The 22,681-nt window shown below is 41.2% G+C and overlaps 6 protein-coding genes and 1 non-coding gene across 7 annotated transcripts; 2 read left to right on the top strand and 5 right to left on the bottom strand.

Moving 5' to 3' along the window:
* Nucleotides 1-1,225: 1,225 nt before the first annotated feature.
* Nucleotides 1,226-3,286, bottom strand: LOC116203404 (exopolygalacturonase-like). The gene is made up of 4 exons (XM_031535107.1): nucleotides 3,061-3,286; nucleotides 2,643-2,951; nucleotides 1,856-2,371; nucleotides 1,226-1,702 (listed from the first exon to the last, which is right to left on the bottom strand). The coding sequence occupies exons 1-4, from the start codon at nucleotides 3,268-3,270 to the stop codon at nucleotides 1,451-1,453; spliced, it is 1,287 nt and encodes a 428-aa protein (XP_031390967.1). The 5' UTR covers nucleotides 3,271-3,286; the 3' UTR covers nucleotides 1,226-1,450.
* A 2,045-nt stretch (nucleotides 3,287-5,331) lies between these two features.
* LOC116203403 (exopolygalacturonase-like) lies at nucleotides 5,332-7,412 on the bottom strand. Its single transcript, XM_031535106.1, has 4 exons — nucleotides 7,208-7,412; nucleotides 6,793-7,101; nucleotides 6,011-6,526; nucleotides 5,332-5,855 (listed from the first exon to the last, which is right to left on the bottom strand). Exons 1-4 carry the CDS (start codon nucleotides 7,343-7,345, stop codon nucleotides 5,511-5,513), a joined length of 1,308 nt encoding a protein of 435 aa, XP_031390966.1. The 5' UTR covers nucleotides 7,346-7,412; the 3' UTR covers nucleotides 5,332-5,510.
* Nucleotides 7,413-8,228: 816 nt separating this feature from the next.
* Nucleotides 8,229-11,408, bottom strand: LOC116203402 (threonine--tRNA ligase, chloroplastic/mitochondrial 2). Its single transcript, XM_031535105.1, has 8 exons — nucleotides 10,999-11,408; nucleotides 10,378-10,524; nucleotides 10,091-10,238; nucleotides 9,750-10,003; nucleotides 9,276-9,653; nucleotides 8,869-9,177; nucleotides 8,581-8,781; nucleotides 8,229-8,489 (listed from the first exon to the last, which is right to left on the bottom strand). The coding sequence occupies exons 1-8, from the start codon at nucleotides 11,329-11,331 to the stop codon at nucleotides 8,229-8,231; spliced, it is 2,031 nt and encodes a 676-aa protein (XP_031390965.1). The 5' UTR covers nucleotides 11,332-11,408.
* A 911-nt stretch (nucleotides 11,409-12,319) lies between these two features.
* On the bottom strand, nucleotides 12,320-14,576 carry LOC116206163 (cytochrome b561 and DOMON domain-containing protein At5g47530-like). Its single transcript, XM_031538955.1, has 3 exons — nucleotides 13,777-14,576; nucleotides 13,394-13,645; nucleotides 12,320-12,862 (listed from the first exon to the last, which is right to left on the bottom strand). Exons 1-3 carry the CDS (start codon nucleotides 14,428-14,430, stop codon nucleotides 12,536-12,538), a joined length of 1,233 nt encoding a protein of 410 aa, XP_031394815.1. The 5' UTR covers nucleotides 14,431-14,576; the 3' UTR covers nucleotides 12,320-12,535.
* A 5,277-nt stretch (nucleotides 14,577-19,853) lies between these two features.
* LOC116204395 (cytochrome b561 and DOMON domain-containing protein At5g48750-like) lies at nucleotides 19,854-20,165 on the top strand. The gene has a single exon (XM_031536471.1). The coding sequence runs from the start codon at nucleotides 19,854-19,856 to the stop codon at nucleotides 20,163-20,165; it is 312 nt and encodes a 103-aa protein (XP_031392331.1).
* Nucleotides 20,166-20,721: 556 nt separating this feature from the next.
* On the bottom strand, nucleotides 20,722-20,802 carry TRNAL-CAG. Its single transcript has one exon. It is a non-coding gene; the product is annotated as a tRNA-Leu (tRNA).
* Nucleotides 20,803-21,037: 235 nt separating this feature from the next.
* On the top strand, nucleotides 21,038-22,577 carry LOC116202472 (thymidine kinase). The gene is made up of 4 exons (XM_031534043.1): nucleotides 21,038-21,362; nucleotides 21,596-21,740; nucleotides 21,844-21,965; nucleotides 22,065-22,577. The coding sequence occupies exons 1-4, from the start codon at nucleotides 21,190-21,192 to the stop codon at nucleotides 22,336-22,338; spliced, it is 714 nt and encodes a 237-aa protein (XP_031389903.1). The 5' UTR covers nucleotides 21,038-21,189; the 3' UTR covers nucleotides 22,339-22,577.
* The last annotated feature ends 104 nt before the right edge of the window (nucleotides 22,578-22,681 follow it).

Below are 22,681 nucleotides of genomic sequence, written 5' to 3' on the forward strand. Positions count from 1 at the left end.
AGGTGAGGAAGCCGAAGGTGCCAATTAGCAGGGGGAGAATTGCGAAGGCTATGCGAGGCCCTAGTTGAAAAGGGTGGAGAGAGCTCAAAGGAGCCCAAAGAGCTCTTTTCCTTGAGGAGCAAGGAAACTTTAAAGGAGTTCCTTAAGGTGAAAGTCCCGTTTGAGAGCAAGACTGGCTATTACACCATGGTTGATTTGTGCAATGGACTAGTCTGCCTAATGGAATCGGACGAAGAGGGCATGTTCCCATTCTTGAATGCATTTCTCTGGAACCTAGCCAATGAAGAGTTCCGATCCCTGCCCTGGTACTACGTGAACCGGTTCACAAACCAAGTTACAGTGTCCAGTTTCGGGTTCATGTTCCACCCTGAGATGAAAGATTACCTAGTTGTGAGGATTGTGTACCTTACTGACAGCAAATCATATGAAGTGGAGGTCTACTGGCTCAGCAATGATCAGTGGAAGGTGATCGACGTGGACTTGAACGGCTTTTTTCAGGAAGGCCTGTCTCAGGTGTCCGTGAATGGGGCCCTCCACTGGGTGGTGACCAAGGGAGAAAAGGTCACCAATCAGCAATACTTCGTCCTCTCGCTTGATGTGAAGGAGGAGAAATATGCCGAGGTAAAGCTTCCTGATCAAGGGCATGTTAAGAATGAATTTCTCCTCCGTTAGACTCCAAATGGGCCAAATACATCGGCAGAATCCCTCTTCCTGATCATCTGCAAGCTCTTCAAGGCCTATGACACATGGTTCCTTATGGAGTATGGTAAGGCAGAATCATGGGTAAAGCTTTACTCAGTTCAGTTCAAGGGAGAACCTATGAAAACACTGCACGTCCTTGATGAAAACCGCATCTTGATGGAGAGATCAGATAATGGTGGGGAGGTTCTTCTCTGCGACGCAAAGTTTCAGATCATAAAGGACCTTGGAGTCTTCAAGCCCGTCTGCATAGTCAGGCACATTGAAAGCTTGTCTCACCCCTGCGGGGAAATGAGGACTCGAGGAACATCAACCGGGTCACCTCGAGGGACCCGCCTCTTTAGGAACAAGTAGAATATAAGTCGAATAAATGTACTAGCTCTAAGATTGTTCTCAATATAGTCTGTCTGACGTCCGTCTCCTGCTTTTTGTGTCAGTTCGAGTCCTTTGGTCTGCATCTTTTGTAGTCGTCCTATGGTTTGGAGAACATCTTGAGAACAACGAATGAAGCAAACTATCCAACTAATAAAAAGAAACAATAATACTTTGTTATTCAGGATTTGTTTCTACACTGTACAAAAAATTCTTTTTCCCCAATCTTTTTATATATAACTTGGGCAAAAATAATTATGTACAATTATTATTATTATTATTATTATTTTGATAATTGCACTTATATCCATGTTTTTTACATGCTGAGAAGCCAAGTCTTGATCTACGATGTCACTGAGCTGGAAAATCCATTGTAAGGTTAGGCCGGTTGGGCAGTGCTGGTGGTGCTGCAAATTGGTGGGTTCTGGGTCCCCGAGATCACGGGCTTGATATTGTCACACACGGAAGTTGCAGTCCCATTGGTTGCATGGAAAGTGAGGTCGATGTCGGCAAGCTCTACTTCCTCGCACGGGAGAGCCTTGCTGCAAGATAGCTGCACTGCGACCTGCGTTGACGATGTTCCCCTGATGTTCTTGAAGCTGACTTTGCTGACCTTAACTCGTGATGGCACCTGAAAAGGAAAATTACAGCGAAATCCACCGAGTAACGTGCATTAGTTTTCTCAGTATTGTCAGTCCTCTGATCCTTTCCGTTTTCTATCTGTCTTCTAAGGAGTTTTCCATTCTCATTGGAAGGGGAAAACAGGAAAAGAGTGTATATTTACCCCGTCAGTGCACTGGTTCCACGGGCAGTATTCTTGGTCAATCAGCACGGGATTGCCAACGTCGTTCATGATGATATCCTCGAAGTGCATGTCGGTGGCAATCCCAGCAGGGGAGGCAGGCCAGGTCTTGATACGGACGCCATTCATGGTGCCAGTGATCGTGCAGTTCTTGACAAAGATGCCAACCACGGGCTCCTCATTCTTCCACTTCCCAAGGCTGCCAACACTAATTCCATGGCCTGGCCCGCAGGTCACACCGGTGATGTTGATCTGCTGGCTCCCATCCCCGATTGAGACGCAGTCATCCCCGGTCTGGATGATAGAGTCCACAATGGTGACCCCGTTGGATCGACCAATGTGGATTCCATCGGTGTTGGGGCTATCTCCTGGCGCAGTCACCGTGACATGCTGGAAAGTTATGTTCTTGCAGCCCAAGACATTCACGTGGAATTGCTTGCTGTCCAAGGTTGTTATGTCTTGGATTAAGGCGTTGGTGACAAAGTCGAACCTCAGATTCTGCTCATTTTGTACCATAAGAGTAAAATACACAGATATCATTAGCATCTTGGACACGAAAATTGCTTAAACATAACTACAAAGAGCATAAAGCTGTCATGGAGTTCTTCAGCAAAATAAAACTATCAAAAATGTTGCGCTTGTTAGAAAGTCTCTTTCTTCTTAAGAGGCGCACTTGAGATCAAAAGATGCTTGGAGTCTTCTGTTATCATTTTGAAGAGATAAATCTACGAAAAGAGTGATGCCGGAATATCTGGGGAAGAGTGCTTACAATAGGAAGATTGGTGCACTTCTTTTTCAGGTGGCAATCGTTCTTGGTCCAGGCGATCTTGCCCTGGCCATCAAAGGTGCCGCCACCATTGAGTTTGAACCCGTTGATATTGCGGATGACGATCCAGCTGTCGCCCTTCGTCTGGGCTGGGTCAGCCGGGGCCTTTACCGTGCCCTGCAGTTGTACTGCCATCGAGCTCTTGCACGGACCTCCAAGCGAAACCTGGCTCATCAAGAATGTCCCACGGGGGATCAAAATCGTGCTTGGGCTAGGCGATGCGCATGCCTCGGTCCATGCAGTTTTCATAGCCTGCAAGATCACACAAAGAACATTAAGGAATAAGCCAGTCTTCCTCTCCATCGATGATCAAATCATCCGAGTGGATCGAATCACGGGTTTAAACTCCTTGGTTTCTTACCTGGGCCATATCAGTAGACCCATCAGCCTTTGCACCATACTTTGTCACATCGAAGACTTGGGCTTGGGTCAGAGAAGAAGAAACACAGTAAATCAAACACACGAACACCATAAAGCTCGACTCCATGGCCATCTTGCCCATCTTTACCGCGTTTTCTTTCCGTCTTCTTCTGACTTTGTCAGAATGTTTTTCTGAGCAAATATAGAACATCAGGCTTCGAGTTTCTGGTTGACCTTCCTCCGCTATAGTTAGTTACTTGGGAATTGTCACCTGATGAATCAATCCTTATTACAGACATCTCAATCCAGTCATCTCACTATTTATCAGGAGAGCTACTGATCATATTCTCTTCCCTAAATAGACACGAACGTCATCAAATTTGAGATATTCATGTCAAATACAACCATCAGAGTTCTGCTTTGTTTTCGAGATTTTTCTTTGATGCATTTGATCTATTATAACAAAGAACATCAAATCTGCAATAAAACTTATTTCGACGTACTGGAAATGGTTGTATAGACATTCATATAAACAAGGACAATTTTTATTTTTGCGGGTATAACGGAGGCCTATATGGCCTACCAAAAAATAATCTATTATACAATGAAGGAATGTTCTTTTCCTTTCATATTATTTTTCTCATTTTTATCACATTTGATCATTTAATAATTTTATTCATTCGATACCAATTTAATATTTCTTTTTGGATTTTTTTCTTTCATTGTCTCCTTAATTAACTGATGATAAATAAAAATAAAATCTAATCGACCACATTCTTGAAAATATTGTATTATTAACTAATATTCCAACAGAACCAAACAATTCTTTTTATGCTTTTACAATCAAAGATTCAATATAATTCTCTCATTTCTTTGTTCATTATTGCACTTTAACAGTTGACAAGGAAAATGAAATATGAAACATAGAATCGTAAATTACTTAAGTAGAAGAGAGTCTCCCCATGAAGAAAATAATGTCTCAAATAAATCAACTTGACCCAAATTATGTAAACAAACTCCAAGTAGAAAAAGAAAAAATTCAACATTATATTTTTTAATAAACCATCATAATTTTTATTTTTGTGGGTTAGTAGGTTAGTTATCCCAAAAAGATCCTTTTATTTCCCCCACCCAACAAAAAAAAAAACCTTGTAGGTGATTATTCAATTTAGTTTTGCACCTCTGTATTGAGTATTTTATTCAATTAGAAATTCTGTGTAGTACTTGTATAAAAATTCTATTTTCGTTAATCAACATTATTTTACTATCCATATACTATATATATATATATATATATATATGATACAATATAAATATGAGATGATTGAAAATAAAAATATCGAAGAAAACTATACTATGAAAACTAGGAAAATTTTGAGAATAAAAAAAATTCTTAGATAAAAAATAATTAAACACGGATTATAATAGCTGAGTTCATGGCAATCTAATTGTAGCCATAAGTTTTAGAAAGTAAGTTCCAAAAGATCGCCATTTCCAGCCTTTTCCCTTTTTCGATTCCTTCTCCTCTCTACCATCTATGACCGCCAGTCTCGACCGGATCTCGGCCTCAACTCAGCCAAGTCTCCACTGCCCTCGAGCTTTAGCTTCATTAGAGCTCAAGTTTGAATTTTCTAGTTCGCAAAACACGAGTAGTTGTATCCACATTCCCAATGTGAACTATTTTCCCAGGGCCCACCAAATTCCCACGTTTGGTTGGGTCATGGTAATCCACATGTCCCCCTTCACATTCCCACCAGAGTGGTAATTGCTAGATTCAGTGGTGGGAAAGTGAATTTCCACTTTGATGGGGATGTACATTACCAGTAATTATTTTACTGGCAAATTGCCAAACGCACGGCAAGACAATATGATCATGAAGAGATGAAGACAGGAGGTCGCTCTCCGCAATGCGAAGATCCAAATCACGAACGATCCCATACTCTTCATGCCCATCTGCGGACATAAGCATTGAAAGCCTGGTCACGCCCCATCAGGGAAATAAATGAGTACTGAAGGTACCTCAACTGGGTCGTCTCGAGGACCTGCCCTCTTTAGGAACGACAGAACAGGAGAATATAAGTCTAATAAATGTACTAGGTCTAAGTTTGTTCTCAAGTTAGTCTGTCTAACGTTTGTGTGTCCTGCTTTTTGCATCATGTTCGAGTCCTTCAGTCCGCGTCTTTTCTAGTCATCCAATGGTTTCATGCATCGAGAAATTATTTGAGTTATCTAACATCTTGAGCACAACTATGAAACAAAAGAATCCAAGACAAATAAGAAGAATCAATGATATTTCATTGTTTAGAGTTACAATTTTAAGCTACAAAAAGTTCTTTTTCCCCAATCTTCAATAATTTGGGCAAAAGGAAGTGCGGTATGCCATGTTTTTCACATGCTGAGAAGCCGAATCTTGATATTCGATATGGCTAAGGTGGAGCAACCATCGTAAGTTTAGGGGTGTGGAGCAGCAGTGGCGTTGCCAGGGGCAGCAGGTGCGGGAGCAGTGGCGTTGGCCGGGGCACCAGGTGCGGCAGCGGGCGGGCCAGCAGTAGAGTTTCTGCAAATGGCCGGGATCTGATTCCCCGTGATCACAGGCTTGACATTGTCACACACGGAAGTTGTGGGCCCATTGGCTGCGGTTCCATTGGTTGCATGGAAAGTGAGGTTGATGTCGGCAAGCTCTACTTCCTCGCACGGGATTGCCTTGCTGCACGATAGCTGCACTGCAACCTGGGTCGATGATGTTCCCCTGATGTTCTTGAAGCTGACCTTGCTGATCTTAATCTGTGATGGCACCTGAAAGAAAATCAGACCGAAACCCACCTGAGTAACCATGTATTAGTTTTCTAGTATTGTCGGTCCTCGAGAACCTTTCCGGTTTCCATAAGGTCTTTTAGGGAGTTTCCTGTTCTCATATGGAAAGAGAAAACAGGAAAGGGACGTATATTTACCCCAGCCGTGCACTGGTTCCATGGGCAGTAGCCTTGGTCAATAATCACAGGATTGCCGACGTCGTTCATGACGATATCCTCGAAGTGCATGTCGGTGGCAGTCCCAGCAGGGGAGGCAGGCCAGGTCTTGATACGGACGCCGTTCATGGTGCCAGTGATGGTGCAGTTCTTGACGAAGATGCCAATCACCGGTTCCTCATTCTTCCACTTCCCAAGGCTGCCAACACTAATTCCATGGCCTGGCCCGCAAGTCACGGCAGTGACATTGACCTGTTGGCTCCCGTCCCCGATTGAGATGCAATCATCCCCTGTCTGGATGTGGGTGTCCACAATGGTGACCCCATTGGATCGGCCAATGTGGATTCCATCGGTGTTGGGGCTATCGCCAGGCGCGGTCACAGTGACATGCTGGAACGTGATGTTCTTGCAGCCCAAGACATTCACGTGGAATTGCTTGCTGTCCAAGGTTGTTATGTTTTGGATTAGGGCATTGTTGACGAAGTCGAACCTCAGGTTCTGCTCATTTTGTACCATAAGAGAGACAAATATGCACACATATCATTAGCAATCTCTGCTGGCGAAAATTGCACAAGGATAACTACAAAAGCCAACAAGTTGTCATGAAAGTGCTGCAACAAAATCATACTATCAAACATGAAATGTCGCTTTCCAATTAAGATGCAACCTCGATATCGAAAAACGGTTTCACTCCTTCCTTATCATCTTCAAGAAATAAAACTACGAAAAGAAAGGTGCCGGAATATCTGGGGAAGAGAACTTACAGTGGGAAGATTAGTGCACACTTTTTTCTCAGCGCAGTCGTTCTTGGTCCAGGCGATCTTGCCCTGTCCATCAAAGGTGCCACCACCATTAAGCGTGAAACTGTCAATATGTTGGATGACAATCCAGCCATCGCCCTTCATCTGGGCAGGGTCAGCTGGGGCCTTGACCATTCCCTGCACTTGGACTGTCATTGAGCTCTTGCAGGGGCCTCCAAGCGAAACCTGGCCCATCAAGAACGCCCCAGTGGGGATCAAAATTGTGCTCGGGGTAGGCGACGCACATGCCTCGGTCCATGCAGTTTTCAAAGCCTGCAAGATCAGACAAAGAACATGAAGGCATAAGCCGTTCGTCCTCTCGATGATTGAAGCATCCGAATGGATTGAATCACGGGTTTTAAGCTCCCTGGTTTGTTACCTGGGCCATATCAGTAGCCCCATCGGCTTTTGCACCATACTTGGGGCTGGTCACATCGAAGACTTGGGCTTCTGTCAGAGAAGAAGAAATGCAGAGAATCAAAAACACGAACGCGGACAAACTCGACGCCGTGGCCATCTTCCCCAGTTTTCTTCTCGTCTTATTCTAGTTTTATTTTTATTTTATTTTAAATTTTCTGAGGAAGGAGAGTGCCTGAATGGCACAATATATAGTGCCATCAGGTTGCAATTTTCTTGTAGCTCTGCCATAATTAGTTACTTGGAAATTGTCTCCTGATAAAAAAAGAAATCAATCTTTAATACAGATCTCACTAATTTGTCAGGACAGCTTGTACTTTTCATATTCTTCACTGCCACGAATAGCAATTCAAACCTTCCTCTAATCTGAGAAGGTGAAATATGATATGGCATTTGAGATCAAGAAAAATAAGAAAATGAAAAATGTGTTGCCGATTGAAATCGAGTGAGTAGTAGTTAGATAGAGTGCTGTTTATGAAATGTTGTGAGCTTAACGTGCGATACCGAGACTAATGATCATTTTCTTTATAATCGTATCCTAGTACCATTTCCTGGTTTAGTGATTGAAACACAGAGATCCTATTGACAGAGTGCTCTCTTTCATAATCATGGCTTAACCTTGTCCGGTGTTTCCAAAGGCTGCTTTCCGGATTCATGTTGGCCATTTTTATCGTCTTTCCCCTGGTTTTGGGCTTCCCAACAAGGAAGTGTTGAAATCTCTCGCGAACTTTCATCTCGGCTCTCTGCATTGCTGCAGCATTTAATATAACCATAGAGAAGAGGTTATATCAATCGATAAATAACAATTTTCATTGGCAAATTTTTTCGTTTTAAACAATATTCTATACATTCGTTATGATCCTGAACCTTCTAATAGGATACATTGACACTCATCCTGTTCTCGGAGTGTGTATCTACGTAACATGTATTGATGTACCCAGCGAATAAATTCTATTGCCATCCTATTGTGGATTTGCATGCTTTCAGAATGATCCTCTGTTCTCTGTGGCAGATCTGATTGTGCTGATAAAATCATCAACAGACATGTTCCCGAGCTCCCCAGCAAACCTAGACCTAACTGTCACAGTCCCCGTCTCCACTTCCTTGGGACCCACAACAGCCATCAACGGGATCTTCTGCTTCTCTGAGTTTCTGATAAGCTTTGGCAACCTCTCCCCTTGACAGACTTCAGCTCGAATCCCACTCGCTTTGAGTTTCGTGGCTACCTTGTTGCAGTACTCGAGCTATGGACATTGTAGTAATCTTTTAAAGCCAGGAAAAGAAAATTTATGAAAAATATTTTGTGATCATTAACATAATTTTAAAAGGTGTTACCTGAGTGTCTGTAACCGGTAAAACTCGGGCCTGAATTGGAGAGAGCCATAAGGGGAAGTCTCCCGCGTAATGTTCTATAAGGACCCCAAAGAACCGCTCTAGTGATCCCAGAACAGCCCTGTGAATCATGATTGGACGTTTCTTTTCTGAATCAGAGTCGACATACGTGATATCAAACCGTTGGGGAAGGTTAAAATCAACCTGCAAAGACCAAAGAATGTACTCTGAACCAATATCATCAATATATTTATCAGATCCCCAAATAAAAGTTCAGAAGCGAGGGCTAGCCTGAATCGTCGAGCATTGCCATTTCCTTCCAAGAGCATCCTCGATTTTCAGGTCAATCTTTGGACCATAAAATGCACCACCTCCTTCATCGATCTGATAGCTCCAACCTTTATCATCTAAAGCATCTCTGAGAGCAGAAGTGGCCTTTTCCCATATATAATCTTCTCCAACAGCCTTCTCCGGTCTAGTGGAGAGATTGACTTCGTATTTGTCGAACCCGAATTGTAGTAGAATTTTCTCTGTAAGATCAAGGACTCCCCTGATCTCATCTTTGATCTGATCTTCTAGACAAAAAATGTGTGCATCATCCTGCAAATGGCGCAGAACATGGTAGGAAGGCTAAAAAATAATCCAAAACCATCATGTTTGTGTTTTATAGATAAGAGATACGTAAATATTTTACTAACCTGGGTGAAACCTCGAACACGAAAGAGGCCATGTAAGCTTCCAGACAATTCGTATCTATAAACTGTCCCTAACTCCGCGACCCTGATAGGAAAATCCCGATAAGAGTGAAGCTTCCTCTTGTAAACCAGAATATGGTACGGACAGTTCATAGGCCGAAGCTGATAGAGATCATCCTCAATGTCCATCTGATCAAACATGTTCTCTTTGTAGAAGTCCAAGTGGCCACTAATCTTCCAAAGATCTGCCCTAGCTACATGAGGAGTATATAAGAGATCATAACCGTGTTCCATGTGTATCTTTTTCCATGAATCTTCAATTATGTGCCTTATGATCGCTCCCTTGGGATGCCAAAACACAAGTCCCCCGCCAGCTTCTTCCTACAAAAACAACATGAAAACGAAATCGCCCAGCCTTAAGAATTCCCCAAAATTCATGCAGCATTCTGTAATTCAAAAAATTCCAGAATTAAGTACCTGAATAGAAAATAGATCAAGATCCTGACCGATTCGTCTATGGTCTCGACGTTTTGCTTCCTCTTTGAAGTGAAGGTATGCTTTCAATTGTTTCTCATTCTCCCAAGCAGTGCCATAGATCCTCTGCAGCATTGGTCTCTTCTCGTCTCCTCTCCAGTAAGCTCCAGCAACAGATTCGAGTTCTAGAGCTTTACGATTAATGTTTCCAGTGGATTCAACATGGGGTCCAGCGCACAGATCCCACCATTCATTCCCTAGAAAGAAGGTAGTTAAAATTTATCATTATACAGATCTGCTCACTTCTTCTTGACATAACAACAAATCCATAAAAGAGTATTCACCTATGTGATAGATGGTGATGGGCTCTTCCTTGATACTTTCCAGAATCTCCATCTTGTAAGGTTCGTTCATTGTCATAATCCTTCTCCTAGCTTCATCCCTTGAGACCTCTTCTCTTACGAGAGGTAAATTCTTGCTGATAATCCGGTCCTACAGATCACTATGAAGTAAAATCCATGCCCTAAAAGCACAAGAAAATGAATAATTTCCCGACTCCTACCATGTTACATGAATTTAAGATTTCTGTAGGGCGAAAAGTAAATGGAGTTTCCAGAGTAGGTCCACTCACCATCTCCTTCTTGATTTTCTTGAGATCCTTATCCGCCAGAGGCTCCATATCAAAATCGTAATAGAACCCATTCTCTATCCACGGCCCAATCGTTACTTTTGCATCAGGGAAGAGCTTCTGAACCGCCATAGCCATCACATGTGCACACTGCATTCACAAATTATGCCGTATCTGGTTTTAAGGAAAAAAGCATGTAGTTTCCTAAGAGATAATACCCGAAGAATTTCTATACGCTGCTTGAATGTTGGGAAATGCTTAATTAGTCGAGACAGATTGACCCTTCAGCCTTCTTACTTCAATTTCAGCATCAGTTCACTACTCTTCCAAATTATCTATAAATGAAACGGCCATATATTCAAATCAGTTCGACTCATTTTCGAAGATTCCCGCTCCATATGGAAATGCAGCTTCAACCCGAATCCGGCAGACTCGACTACATTTTACCCTAATCACCAAAACATGAACTTTAACTCCAATGCCATCATAGTATCACCCGAACAGATATTCCCACCCCACAGTTCACTGACAAAGCTGGTAACTTTCAGCAATTGCGATCAAGAGAACATGTACTCTCCGGAAATTCGAAGCTCACGAAACCAAGAAAGATGGAAACTTTAGTACCGTGTGGCGAATTCTTAAGAGCCTCTCCGACGAATCATTAGTGGGCAGCGCAATCTTCTCCTCTTCTTCCTCCTCCGCCGGATTCTCCTCCGAGCTGCCACTTCTGCTCGGACTCGCTGACTGAGCTGACTCAGTGGTGGCCACTGCACAGCGAAGCGAGGAGAGCCCGTGCTTCCCGGGGAGCTCGCGGGGGTCGAGACGCCTCTGGAGCGAGACGAGGCGCTTCGCCGGAGAAAGGCCGGCGGCGAGGAGGGTGTGCGAGATGGGGTGGTTGGAGAGGAGGAAGGAGGAGAAGAGGGCTTGCGATGACGCCATCCTCTGGAAAACAAACATGATGGAGGAGGGACTTCTTGGGTTTATGGGTGATCGTTCGAAGGGGACATCTGCCTTCTGTGGACTTCGTCGGGAGTTCTGTGTGGCGGAGATTTGGTGGGAGAGATGAACATGAAACGGGCCGTTGGGTCGGACCCTATTTCGGCCCGGTTTGACCCGGTACCCGTTTAGTCTCCGTAACTTTTTTTTTTCATCTTTTTTTATTACAAAAAAAATTCATGTACTTTACTAAAAAAAAAATGTTCATATACCTAATAAATTGAAATAGAAATTTTTCTTTACATTAAAAAAATTTATAAAATACATGGAAGGAGTATAGACGTTCCAATAATATCTACAAATAACACAAGAGATCAAGACCCATAGTACAGTGAGAGCGCATAATTGACTGACCTACTCATTTGTTCCCTCGTGGTATGCGTCTAACAATCGCACAGAGCATCTGCACCAATTTACTAACACGTCAACCAATCCAACTCCTCGGATGAGTCAAGGAGGCCGTCAATGCTCGATTTCATGAGATTCTTTTTTTTTTTTCTAGAAGTAATTTCATGGGATTCATAAGATTTTTCTTGCGAAATGATGTTAAGATTTCAACCTTAATGATGAATCGAGAAAATCACGAACCACCACCGCCACACTAAACTGCTCGAGGCGGACCTCAAAGGCGGTATAATTTTCTACGTAGGGGGCCAAGGGCATCATTCCTACATAGAAACACTGCAGCTTGTATGAGAAGGAAGATGACTTTCCTTTGCCCTCTTATGTTATTTCTCCAACGGTCATTTTCATTAGGTGTTTCAAAGTCTCCTAATTACACCAAAATGCGACTTTTAATATCAAACTCTTATTTAACATATGAAGCATACCTTCTAGAATTGCAATTTTATACGTATGTGTAATTCGTTATCGTATAATGGATTCAAACGTTTTTCATCTTATTGAAATCTAACATATGAATAGTAATGCGAAATAGTTAAACCACGTGGATAAGAACTCAAAATAAGTCTATAACATCTAAATTATGTATACCCCGAAGTGGGGGGAAAAAAATACAATCTCGCACCGATATAACATAAAAAAAATATGCTATCTCACCATCACCAATCTATCCATCTAACAAAAGAAGCGGAGATCTATAATGGGTTACGATCATCTATCAATATACAAAAATGAGAAGAGAATCATAAGCTGCCAATGCTCATCATACTCCATCGTGGGCTCCCCCATTGCCATAAGCATTGGTCCCATTGAAGCCGTGGGAGAACTTCTGATCATGAGACTCGGTTCTTCTCCTCTTGAGGACAATGGCCCACGTGATGCCTTCCAACAGGACGGCGCAGCCGCCGATGAGTGCGATGACTATGATGTACGCGGTCCTCCACTTGCCGGCAGGGTCGAGTATGTCGAGCCCCTCGAACACGTTGACTATGCTGAGGGAGATAACTGCGTACCCGATCGCGTGGTGATAGATGTTCCAGTACAACCTATACTTGTGGTCTGGCTTAGGCCTCAACAGGAGCGCAAACACCTGATCATTTCGGAATTTATTAGAACACGTGTCTTTGTATTACCATCACAAAACAAAATCAACATCTTAGAATGTGAATTGTACAATTTTTGTTTTCTCTGGTTGGGAATACGTTCTCCATCACAATAAGGGTAGATGGGCCGAATCGCGGCATATCGGCCCATTGGGCCGGGCCCGCTTGAAAGGTGGGGTAGGTGAGGAAAGTGATCAAAACTTCCAAGTGTTGGAAAAGCCGAACATGAAAGAACCTTCTCCATGTGAAGTTTCAATAAACAATTTAATTTCTAGTTTGACTAAAAAATACATAATTTATCAAAAATCTTGACTAAATAGCCCAACTAGAAGAAAAATACTTCCTAACATTACCTTAAGTAGTCAAAGATATTAGGTTTCCTATCTACACTACTTCGAATATTAAAGCCCCCAAAAAAAAAAAAAATTAATACCGATGTTCGAGCTGTTTTTGATACGTATAGTTTAATTATGTTCGATCGGACCTTAGAGTTCTAAGGAGTTAGAGTAGGCAAGTACCTGGAGAGTGCCCATGGCAAAGAGGGTGATCCCGATGTTGCCGTGGACATCGTTGCTCCCAGAGGAGTCGCTCCTGAGCTTCATGCCGGTGGCCCACCCGGCGACTCCGACTATGTAGGCTGAGGTCTGGCAAGTAATGTGGAGATAGAACCAGGCCGGATCGGCCGACTTGAACACCTTCAAGTACCTAGCAATCAGGGCTCCTAGAGGCATGAGAGTCCCCCAACTCACTGCATTCAACACACCATGAACCTGCAGAAAAGATATATATATCAATAAATTTACGATCAAAATTAATGAATGATTGCTCTTATGCATGTAATTCTGCTTAATTAGTTATAAGCTTAGAGATCTATATCAGATCCATTGTTTGTGATACTTACATTCCTCCTCCTCTGCCGGGAGTTGCTCCCTCCGGTGGCGGCCCCGGAGAGGAGATTCACGGTCCCCACCGACTGGAGGTTGGCCCCGCTAGTTGGATGGACGCCTGGGGATGCCCCGTTCATCTCTCCATACTGCCACACCTGGTTCACCGTCACCATATCGCTCGTCAGCTGCAGCGTCGCGAAGATCGTCATCACGTCCCCATCGAGCGTGGCGCTGATGGTCGGTACCCCAAAGCTGAGGCTGCCCGGGGCCAGGCTGGGTGACATGCTGTCAATCGGGGTGGTGTAGGCTACGATCGAACCGGTGCTGGAGTTCTGGTGCGCCATCAGTGCCTGGGTCCCCAACATGACGGCACCCTGCCGGTTGATGCCCCACGAGATCCACTGCGACGAGGACGCCCCGGAGCGGCGGAACGCGATGGTGGCGAGGCTCGTGGATTGGTCGTAGGTCCAGTGGAGGGAGCTGCTGAGGACCGGCAGGTCCGTACACGTCTCATAAGCCACGCTGTTCGAGAACGTGTAGCCTCGGCATGCCTGGGAGAGCGCGGTCGGGACGAAGAAAGCCGAGAGCAGCGCAATCGAGAAGAAGAGAACGCGGAACGGCCTCATCATCATGTCCTTGCTGCTGTTCATGTTCATGTTCATGTTCATGTTCGTATATGTCCCCGGGAGGGTCTTAGGAACAAAGCAATTAGGCAAGTGAAGGGAACGCTCGTAGGGACAAAGCAAAGCAAGTGAATGGTTTATATAGGAAAAACTGGAGGAGGGAAATCGGGATTCTTGACTGCTTCTCCTACGAATATTTTGTTTCTATATATCACATACATACACAATATATATATATATTTATATATGCATGCACATATAAAAAGTCAGGGGAAATTGGGTTTGAAAAGGGCAGTTGCCGGGAAGGTCGCAGGTTTCGATTTCGGTGCATTTTCTTTTTTTATTTGTTTCCTATTTTGGAGATTTTATATATCTATTCTCTAAACTGGAGATTACGTTGTTTCGGTCTTTAATCTTAAATCATCGTAATCTATAAATGAACCGATCGTTAATGTATACACAAAATCCATGTAGTTACTATACCAAACTCGATAAAGAGACATGGGATACTCTCCAACAATTCTATTTCCATACCTAGAATCTTATATGGCTGCTAGCGAATCGGTGAGATAATAATTATCGAGATAAATATGCGGATTGCAAATCGAATTTTATTTACGATTGAATTTTAACCTGATTTTTATCTGAAAAGGAAAAAAAAAAAAAAAGATTTACAACATAAGAATTTTTCTCCCGAATTGATTGGTTCAAGTGGGAGTTCAACTACTTCTTTATGTCTTCACATTGCCGTCTATGAATTTCCTCAATTTTTTTTCCAAATTTTATTTTTTATGGCTGATATTCGAAGTTTTTATTATTTGTCACTGTAGCCTGACTTCTACGAACAGCGAGCAGGGTGAAGGGCGCGTGGAGGATAACGACAGTCTAACGGAGACACTTTATCGTCACGTCATGTTGACGGCGTTATTCCACGTTGCAATTACTTATTTATTTAATTAGTTTTATATATATCATCACACGTGACGTATATCTATTCCCTTGAATACTATTATTATACAGTGAGCTATAAATCTTCTATGATTCCCGGGTATCTAATTTATTTACGTTAGGTACACACACACATATATATTTGAGAAAAAATAACTATATACATAAATATCGAGAAGAAAATTAATGAATTACTGTATACATTAGATATAACAATTTCAATTATATCGAGAAGAAAATTAAAGAATTACTGTATAGATTAGATATAGCAATTTCAATTACAAATATAAAACCATGCATATTTTGACAGGTGAATTTTATTTTTTTTGGATGAAGCGAGTGAATTTAATTTGATTCTTTGGTGCACGAACAATTAACTCTAAAATTACGGCCAAGTACGTACTACCGTACTTGATGTTAAGTAATTATTGAAAAAAAAAATACTCATGTTGTATATCCATATTCTAATGAGACATTAAAGTCAAAAGTCAAATGATCTGATTTTGAAATATTGAGGTATCGTAGATTCATTCTAGACTTTGAGATGCATAATTTCTTCTAGCAATAATTTATGTGCTCCTCGACCGGTCCACATGCTTATGCATCGACCGGTCCATTGACAATTTCCCTTACAATCTCAAAGTTTGGCTTGACAAGAAACTATGGCTACGTTTGAATTGTTAGTGTGATTTTAGAATCATGATTTTGATTTTGATTTTGATTTTGATTGTGGAAAAAGACAAATGAGATAGTATTATAAATTTGACTTGGGAAACGTGTATTTTTGTTGTGTAGTGTGTTGAGTTAAAATCAAAATCATGATTCTAAAATTAGTTTAACAATTCAAACGGGGCCTATGAGTTAGATCATTTTAGATTTCTACATATTTCATAATTAAGATTTCCTAAATGTCATTTTAAAAAGCGTGATCTTCAATGCCAAGCCCGATGTAAATTAAAGCCACAGTGCTATTAATATCAATAAGAAAAGACCAAAAAAAAAACATCTTGTAATTCATCGGCTCAAATATATAAGTATATCTCAATTCTAATAAATTGAAAAGTTTTCATCTTTGCGATATATATATATATATATATATCAATAAACATCCTCGAATTATTTTCACCATATAACATCTCTATCTCGATAAACTTAAGCATGTATACCATGACATTTATCAATATATATGGCGTGTGGTTCGCATGTGCTTTAATTAACATACATAATATTTCAATTTCAACCATTTCCCATTCATGTTGAACATGTCTCACTTGCCGTAATATATGCTATTAAAATATGGAAAAAAAAATTGGCTAAAGTGAAAACAAAAAATCGCAATCATCCAAACGTTTTGTTAGTGAAAAATCGCATATAATATTGTCATTTTGGCACGAGAAATGACCTTGAAAATTCCTTCAAATGGAAAAATTACAAAACTATGATCTAATAGAAAATTCTGATCTATAAAAGATCGATCAATCGAGCAAACTAATCAAGAGTTGAACAAAAGAATAAGGATATCGGTTCAATATATATCATCTGAAATTCGATAAGTAATATACATCTTGTATCGTGATGCAACGAGGAATCAAATTAAGAAAATTGGTTTGATTATTATAAAACGTCTAAGGAAGTAAGCAACTCATAATCTTCTTTTGTTGAGGATAAGTAAATAAATATCATTGGGTGAATTAAGGATGACAAATGGGAAAGCAAAATTAGAAAATTGAGGAAATAATGAGGCGTGTTGACTGTGAAAGGGTCTTCTGCGTCCGTCACCGTTGACGAACGTCACGCGCCGGAGTTCCGACGGTGCGGGACCCACTCGCATGCCGTGTCGGTCCATTTACCTTACTCCCAGCGACACCTACCATACGGCGTCAGATGCATAACAAATTAAAGAATATTAACAATTATTTTTAAAGTATCAATTGTCAGATAATACATAAAAATTCTCAAAAAGCATGTGTTTTCTCCTTTTCTTATCATTTATTTTTTGTAAATTAAATAATGGACAAAATCATTTTTAAATTTAAAATTAAAGTGAAAAGAATAAACTATAAAGAGCTGCAAGTGGAGACCTCCGATTATGTTTACACCAGTCTGATAATGTGAATAGAGATATAAAAAAAATAAAAATTAGATGACATCAGATGTTGATATATTCATGTCGGACTAAATATGCTTTTCGATATGATGATGAACTACATCGTAGAAAAATATTCCTTTTAACTTTTTAAAATAAATATATCACTACATATTTTTCTCTTTATACGAAAAATTTGATTTGATATTTATGCACTATTGGATATTAGTTTCAGCGTCAAGGATGAACTCGGGGCCAGAGAGGGCAATCGCCTCGTCTAAAATTTTGGGGTGATTTTTATTAATTAAATTCTTATGTTACAGCTCTACTAGGTCGCGTCAAAAAGACTCATTCGAGTCAAGGATGAACAGCTTCGTAGAGCCCTAGCCATTACTCCCTGGCGTTTATGTCGGGGTATGAGTCATTCTTTAATTCTCTTCTATTCGTTCTTTCTTTTTAACGTTTACTCCTTCTCATGCCTGCCTATTGTATATGTTTGTATATGTGTATATATTGATATATATATATATATATATATATTATTGGAGAAAGAAATTGCCGTCTAGCTATGGTCCAAAGTAAATAATCATACCAAATCAATAAAAGAAAGTTAATTAATTGAGACTGCTCTCACTCCTCTACGAAGATGGTTTGACCCATTGTCACCCCCACTCACAATCCGATGATGTGCATGCAACAAACCCCATTTTAGTTAATTAATTAATTAATTAATGAAAAACTGCATGTATACTAAACTTTTTCTAACCCAAGATTAGAAGATGATGATCAGCCTAATTCACATCGAACATTGTTATATCGTCCTAAGAGTACTATGTCCAGAATTAAAATCCCTCGATGATGGGAAAGAAAACTATGAAAGTTCTTCTATATATCGTTTCTATTTTTATATTGCCATTACGCGATCGAGTCTTTTGACAATACCGATACAAGTCGTTACCTTTCGATTTCCAGCTTCGGGGAAGGTATGAAAAGTATCCCTTTTTCCATGTGGAAGATAAATCAAAGCATAGAAGTCTTCTCCATTTCACCTAACCTTTCCATAAATTTCAACTCAAATCATCCCAACACAAGCCGTAAGCCTTGATGGAATCCAATTTGGGCATTTGCCAAGGGAAAAGAAACACCCTGCCCCGCCCGGCCCAACTATGATTACCCATGAGAAGAATGAGAAGCCCTACTAAGCATAAACTCCTTAATTCCTCCTCCTCTCTTTTCTCTAATCTAGAAAATCATGTCGAGTCACTATACTTAACGTGGTAAACACGATTACCATTTGTACACGTTAAAAAATGAGATGTTTATTCCTCCTGAGAGGTGCAAAGAACTTCATAATAAGCTTACAAGTTGTTGCTCGCGGTGAACATCCCGACTATATGACATGAGAAGTCATTATATATATTCTAGAATGATCAAAATAAATTGATCGAAGAAGATGTATAGACAAATATTCTTTGACAAAAGACCCAAGTTTCCTTGTACATCAAATGTTTGTTGGTTATATAAGACCAGGCTTGGATTTGAATTTATTTATTTATTGTTACAAATAAGGGAGGTTTGTGTGTTTAGTGCAATAAAATAAAAATTCTAATAACTAATAAAGGAGTACGAATAGTCTCACTAAATATAAAATTTTAAATATTTTGGTGGGAAAATCACACCATACATCATGGTTTCTAAAATAATTTTACTACCCATCATATTTTCAAAAATTACCACGACATATCACGAATTTTTTTTAAATTTTTACCGCACATCATATCGTTACTTTTTCGTCCAAAATTGGATTATACGTTATGTTACAACATTTTCAAAGACAATTTTACACAAAATAAAACTTGAGAGATTTAAAACGAAATAAATTTAATTATTTTTTTTTTAAAAGAGAAGGGATGATCGAGAGCGGAGATTAGGGGGGCCCGCCGGCCACCCAACCCACCAATTGTGGTCACCGGCTAGCGACCCTAATTGGGGGGGTCAATTGCTTGTGGGCGCGCTGCCGACCCCCACCCAATTGGGGCCGCTGGCCTGGTCTCTGAAAATATCGCAATGTCACCATTCAATCCAATTTTGGATGGAAAAGTAACAATATGATATGAGGTGAAAATTTAAAATGTTTCCGTTATGTGTCATGAAATTTTTTAAAAATATGAAGTGTAGTGAAATTATTTCATAAATCATGATATATTGTGTGATTTACCCCCATTTTGATTAACAGGGGAGGGTTTGAATTTGTATTTGGTTTAAAAAAAATCAAAGAGCTGTCCGAAACATGGGAGAAGAGAAGTGGAGATAGCAAAAGTATTGGCAATGTTCCCACATTTTTACACTACCGTGACCATTCAACTCTTGACTCAGGGCGGCCCAGTCTTCAACGGGCTGGGTTGCCTGGGCCATTAACCCAACAGGCTCGGGCATGCTGGGTTCCCAGGCGATCGTTGCCTTCCAGAACCCGAACGGGACCATGAACGTGTACACAACCCCTATCAACAGCTACAACCCCTCCATGAGGCCCGGGCCACTCAGCTTCGGGGTCTCGAATGTCTCTGGTGTGTATTCCTACAACGAGATGACTATATTTGCGTCGGTGGGGCCTCTAGAGAACGCCACAGGCGTGAATCACGTGTGGCAAGCAGGCGGGTCGGTCTCAAGCGGGGTTCCGTCGATTCATGCTATTTCAGGGCCTAATCTGCAATCGATGGGGAAGATAGACTTTCTTTCCCCGTAAAATTAGCCACATTTATGAATAATAGAAAGGTTTGTGCCCACAAGTAGTTAAAATTGGTGTTATGTACCATTATCACCCGGTCTAGTTTGTTGGGACCGGGATTAACTTCTATTGCGAACTCTTCTCGTTGTTTACCTAACACGATATAAAAGGATTTACAACAATGGCGTATGTATAATTATCATCTGGTCTAGTTCGTTGGGACATAAATTAACTTCTATTGCGAACTCTTCTCCTTGTTTAACTAACACTAAAAGAAGGATTTACAATAGTGGTGTTATGCATAGTTATAACCTGGTCTAGTTTGTTGGGATCAGGATTAACTGCAGGTTTATAATGAATTATTTTCGTTATATATCCAATACAAAATAAAAGATTTACAATTTCACGAGTTCCATAACCTCAATATATTACCACGCTCTTCCTAAGTAAGAGGAATATGGCCACTGGACGTGTCTAATGGTCAAGACTAAGTTGAGACCTCGTAGTCCCATAAAAAAAATAACTTCGTAAAATTAAAACAAAGAAAATGGTATGGAGGCAACAAAAATCAAACTGTCAAGAATGGGATTCGAACCCATGCCCTTTCGGACCAGTACCTGAAACTGGCGCCTTAGACCAACTCGGCCATCTTGACTTACGGCGTCAATTCTGCAAGTTAAATTTATTGATTAACGCCTTTAAGCTTAATTACCGACAACCTTTCCACGTGGCAAAGCACCTGTCTGCTTTTCTTTCGCGCGCGCAATTCCCACGTGGAACCCCATCTTCCCCCCAAAAAATCCAGACACTGACAATAATTAAAGGGAAAATGGTCCAATCTTTTTCCAATTGTTTAATCAAACTCCCTCACATTCCCTCCACTTTTTTTTTTAATTTTGTTTTTCTACCCAAAATTCAACACTTTCCCTCTATTTAATTCAAAGACTATGGATCAAACCGGTCACCATTTCCAGTTTTCTTCCAGAGCACACCAACCCCTCTTGATCCATACCCGAAAGTTTCAAACTTTACCCTCCTGTTGATGGCTTTCGCAAATTGCCCGGCTACCTCTTTGAGCTCCGGGAGAACGGGGTCCGATCGGGTTGGTTCGATGCGCTCCAAGGTTGGTGAGGTGCATGTCATTGTCGGGCCCATGTTTGCAGGCAAGACCACTGCCCTCCTCCGCCGGATCAAAAAGGAGAGCAGCAATGGACGGTAATAATTCACTTACTCCGACGTGTTCGGGTTTCCGTTCCGTGGCGAACCAGAACTGCGATCTGTTTTGTAGCCACTGTTTCATTAATTTGGTCCCTGCGGCTACCCATTTGACAAAAAGTGATCTTTTTTTTTTTATTGGGTTTGTTGATAACTGCCGGTCTTTGTGGTTCCGAAGTTATTGAATAGTCCTGTATTTACCGGCCATCAAGAGATCTTTATGTGTTGTTTAGGAATGTGGCAATCATTAAGTCGAGCAAGGACACGAGATATGCAATCGATTCAATCGTGACCCACGATGGAGCCAAGTTCCCATGCTGGGCCCTGCCTGATCTTTCATTGTTCAGACAGACGTTCGGGGATGAGGCCTACCAGAGGGTAAAACCTCTGAGCTCCACACGTGCTATGAATTCACTAATAAGTAGGACTGATTGAATCTGTAAACCATGGCCTGATTATTCGACTGCTTTGATATTGGCAGATTGACGTGATTGGCATTGATGAAGCCCAGTTTTTTGAAGACCTTTACGATTTTTGTTGTGAGGCAGCCGATCGCGATGGCAAAACTGTGATAGTTGCAGGCCTGGATGGCGATTATCTCAGGTACAGTTCTTCATACCGGGAGCATTGCTCTGTAAACTTTTCTCTGTATACCACTTCTGCATAAATTTGACAGCAGTAACGAACAACTGAACATGACAGGAGAAGCTTCGGTTCTGTGCTTGATATAATACCTGTAGCCGATACAGTGATGAAGTTGACAGCTCGCTGCGAACTCTGCAGCAAGAAGGCATTCTTTACACTGAGGAAGACTCAGGAGACCGAAACAGAACTCATTGGAGGATCTGAAGTTTATATGCCTGTGTGCCGCCAACACTACGTGAATGGGCAGAGTGTTGTACGGGCTTCGGCCACATTATCTGGATCTTTCAAAGTTAAGGATGATACCTTTCCCGAACCAGCTTTAGCAGTGTAATCTCAGGAGGAATTATCTCGTATTCTTTGATTGGTAACCGACAATAATCATTAGGTCATTTGTGTATTTCAATGGCCAGTCAGTATCGTACCCTGAGAGTTTCCATCCTAAGTTCGATGTCGGAGTTGTTTGATGTAAAATTTATAATGTAGGCATAGTCCTGCATCAGCAGGCCCTGGCTTCCTATTGTAGATCTAATATACGATACTATAAGGAAACGTGAGCTTCTCGGTACTAAATGTCCCATTTTCTAGGCAAGAAGTTCGATTTCTCCCCTCAAATAAGGTTGCTGACGCATTTTTTTTGTTACGACTTACATGATGATGAGTTCATGTATATACGT

Source organism: Punica granatum, chromosome 4 (genome assembly GCF_007655135.1).
Source record: "Punica granatum isolate Tunisia-2019 chromosome 4, ASM765513v2, whole genome shotgun sequence".
Lineage (NCBI taxonomy): Eukaryota > Viridiplantae > Streptophyta > Magnoliopsida > Myrtales > Lythraceae > Punica > Punica granatum.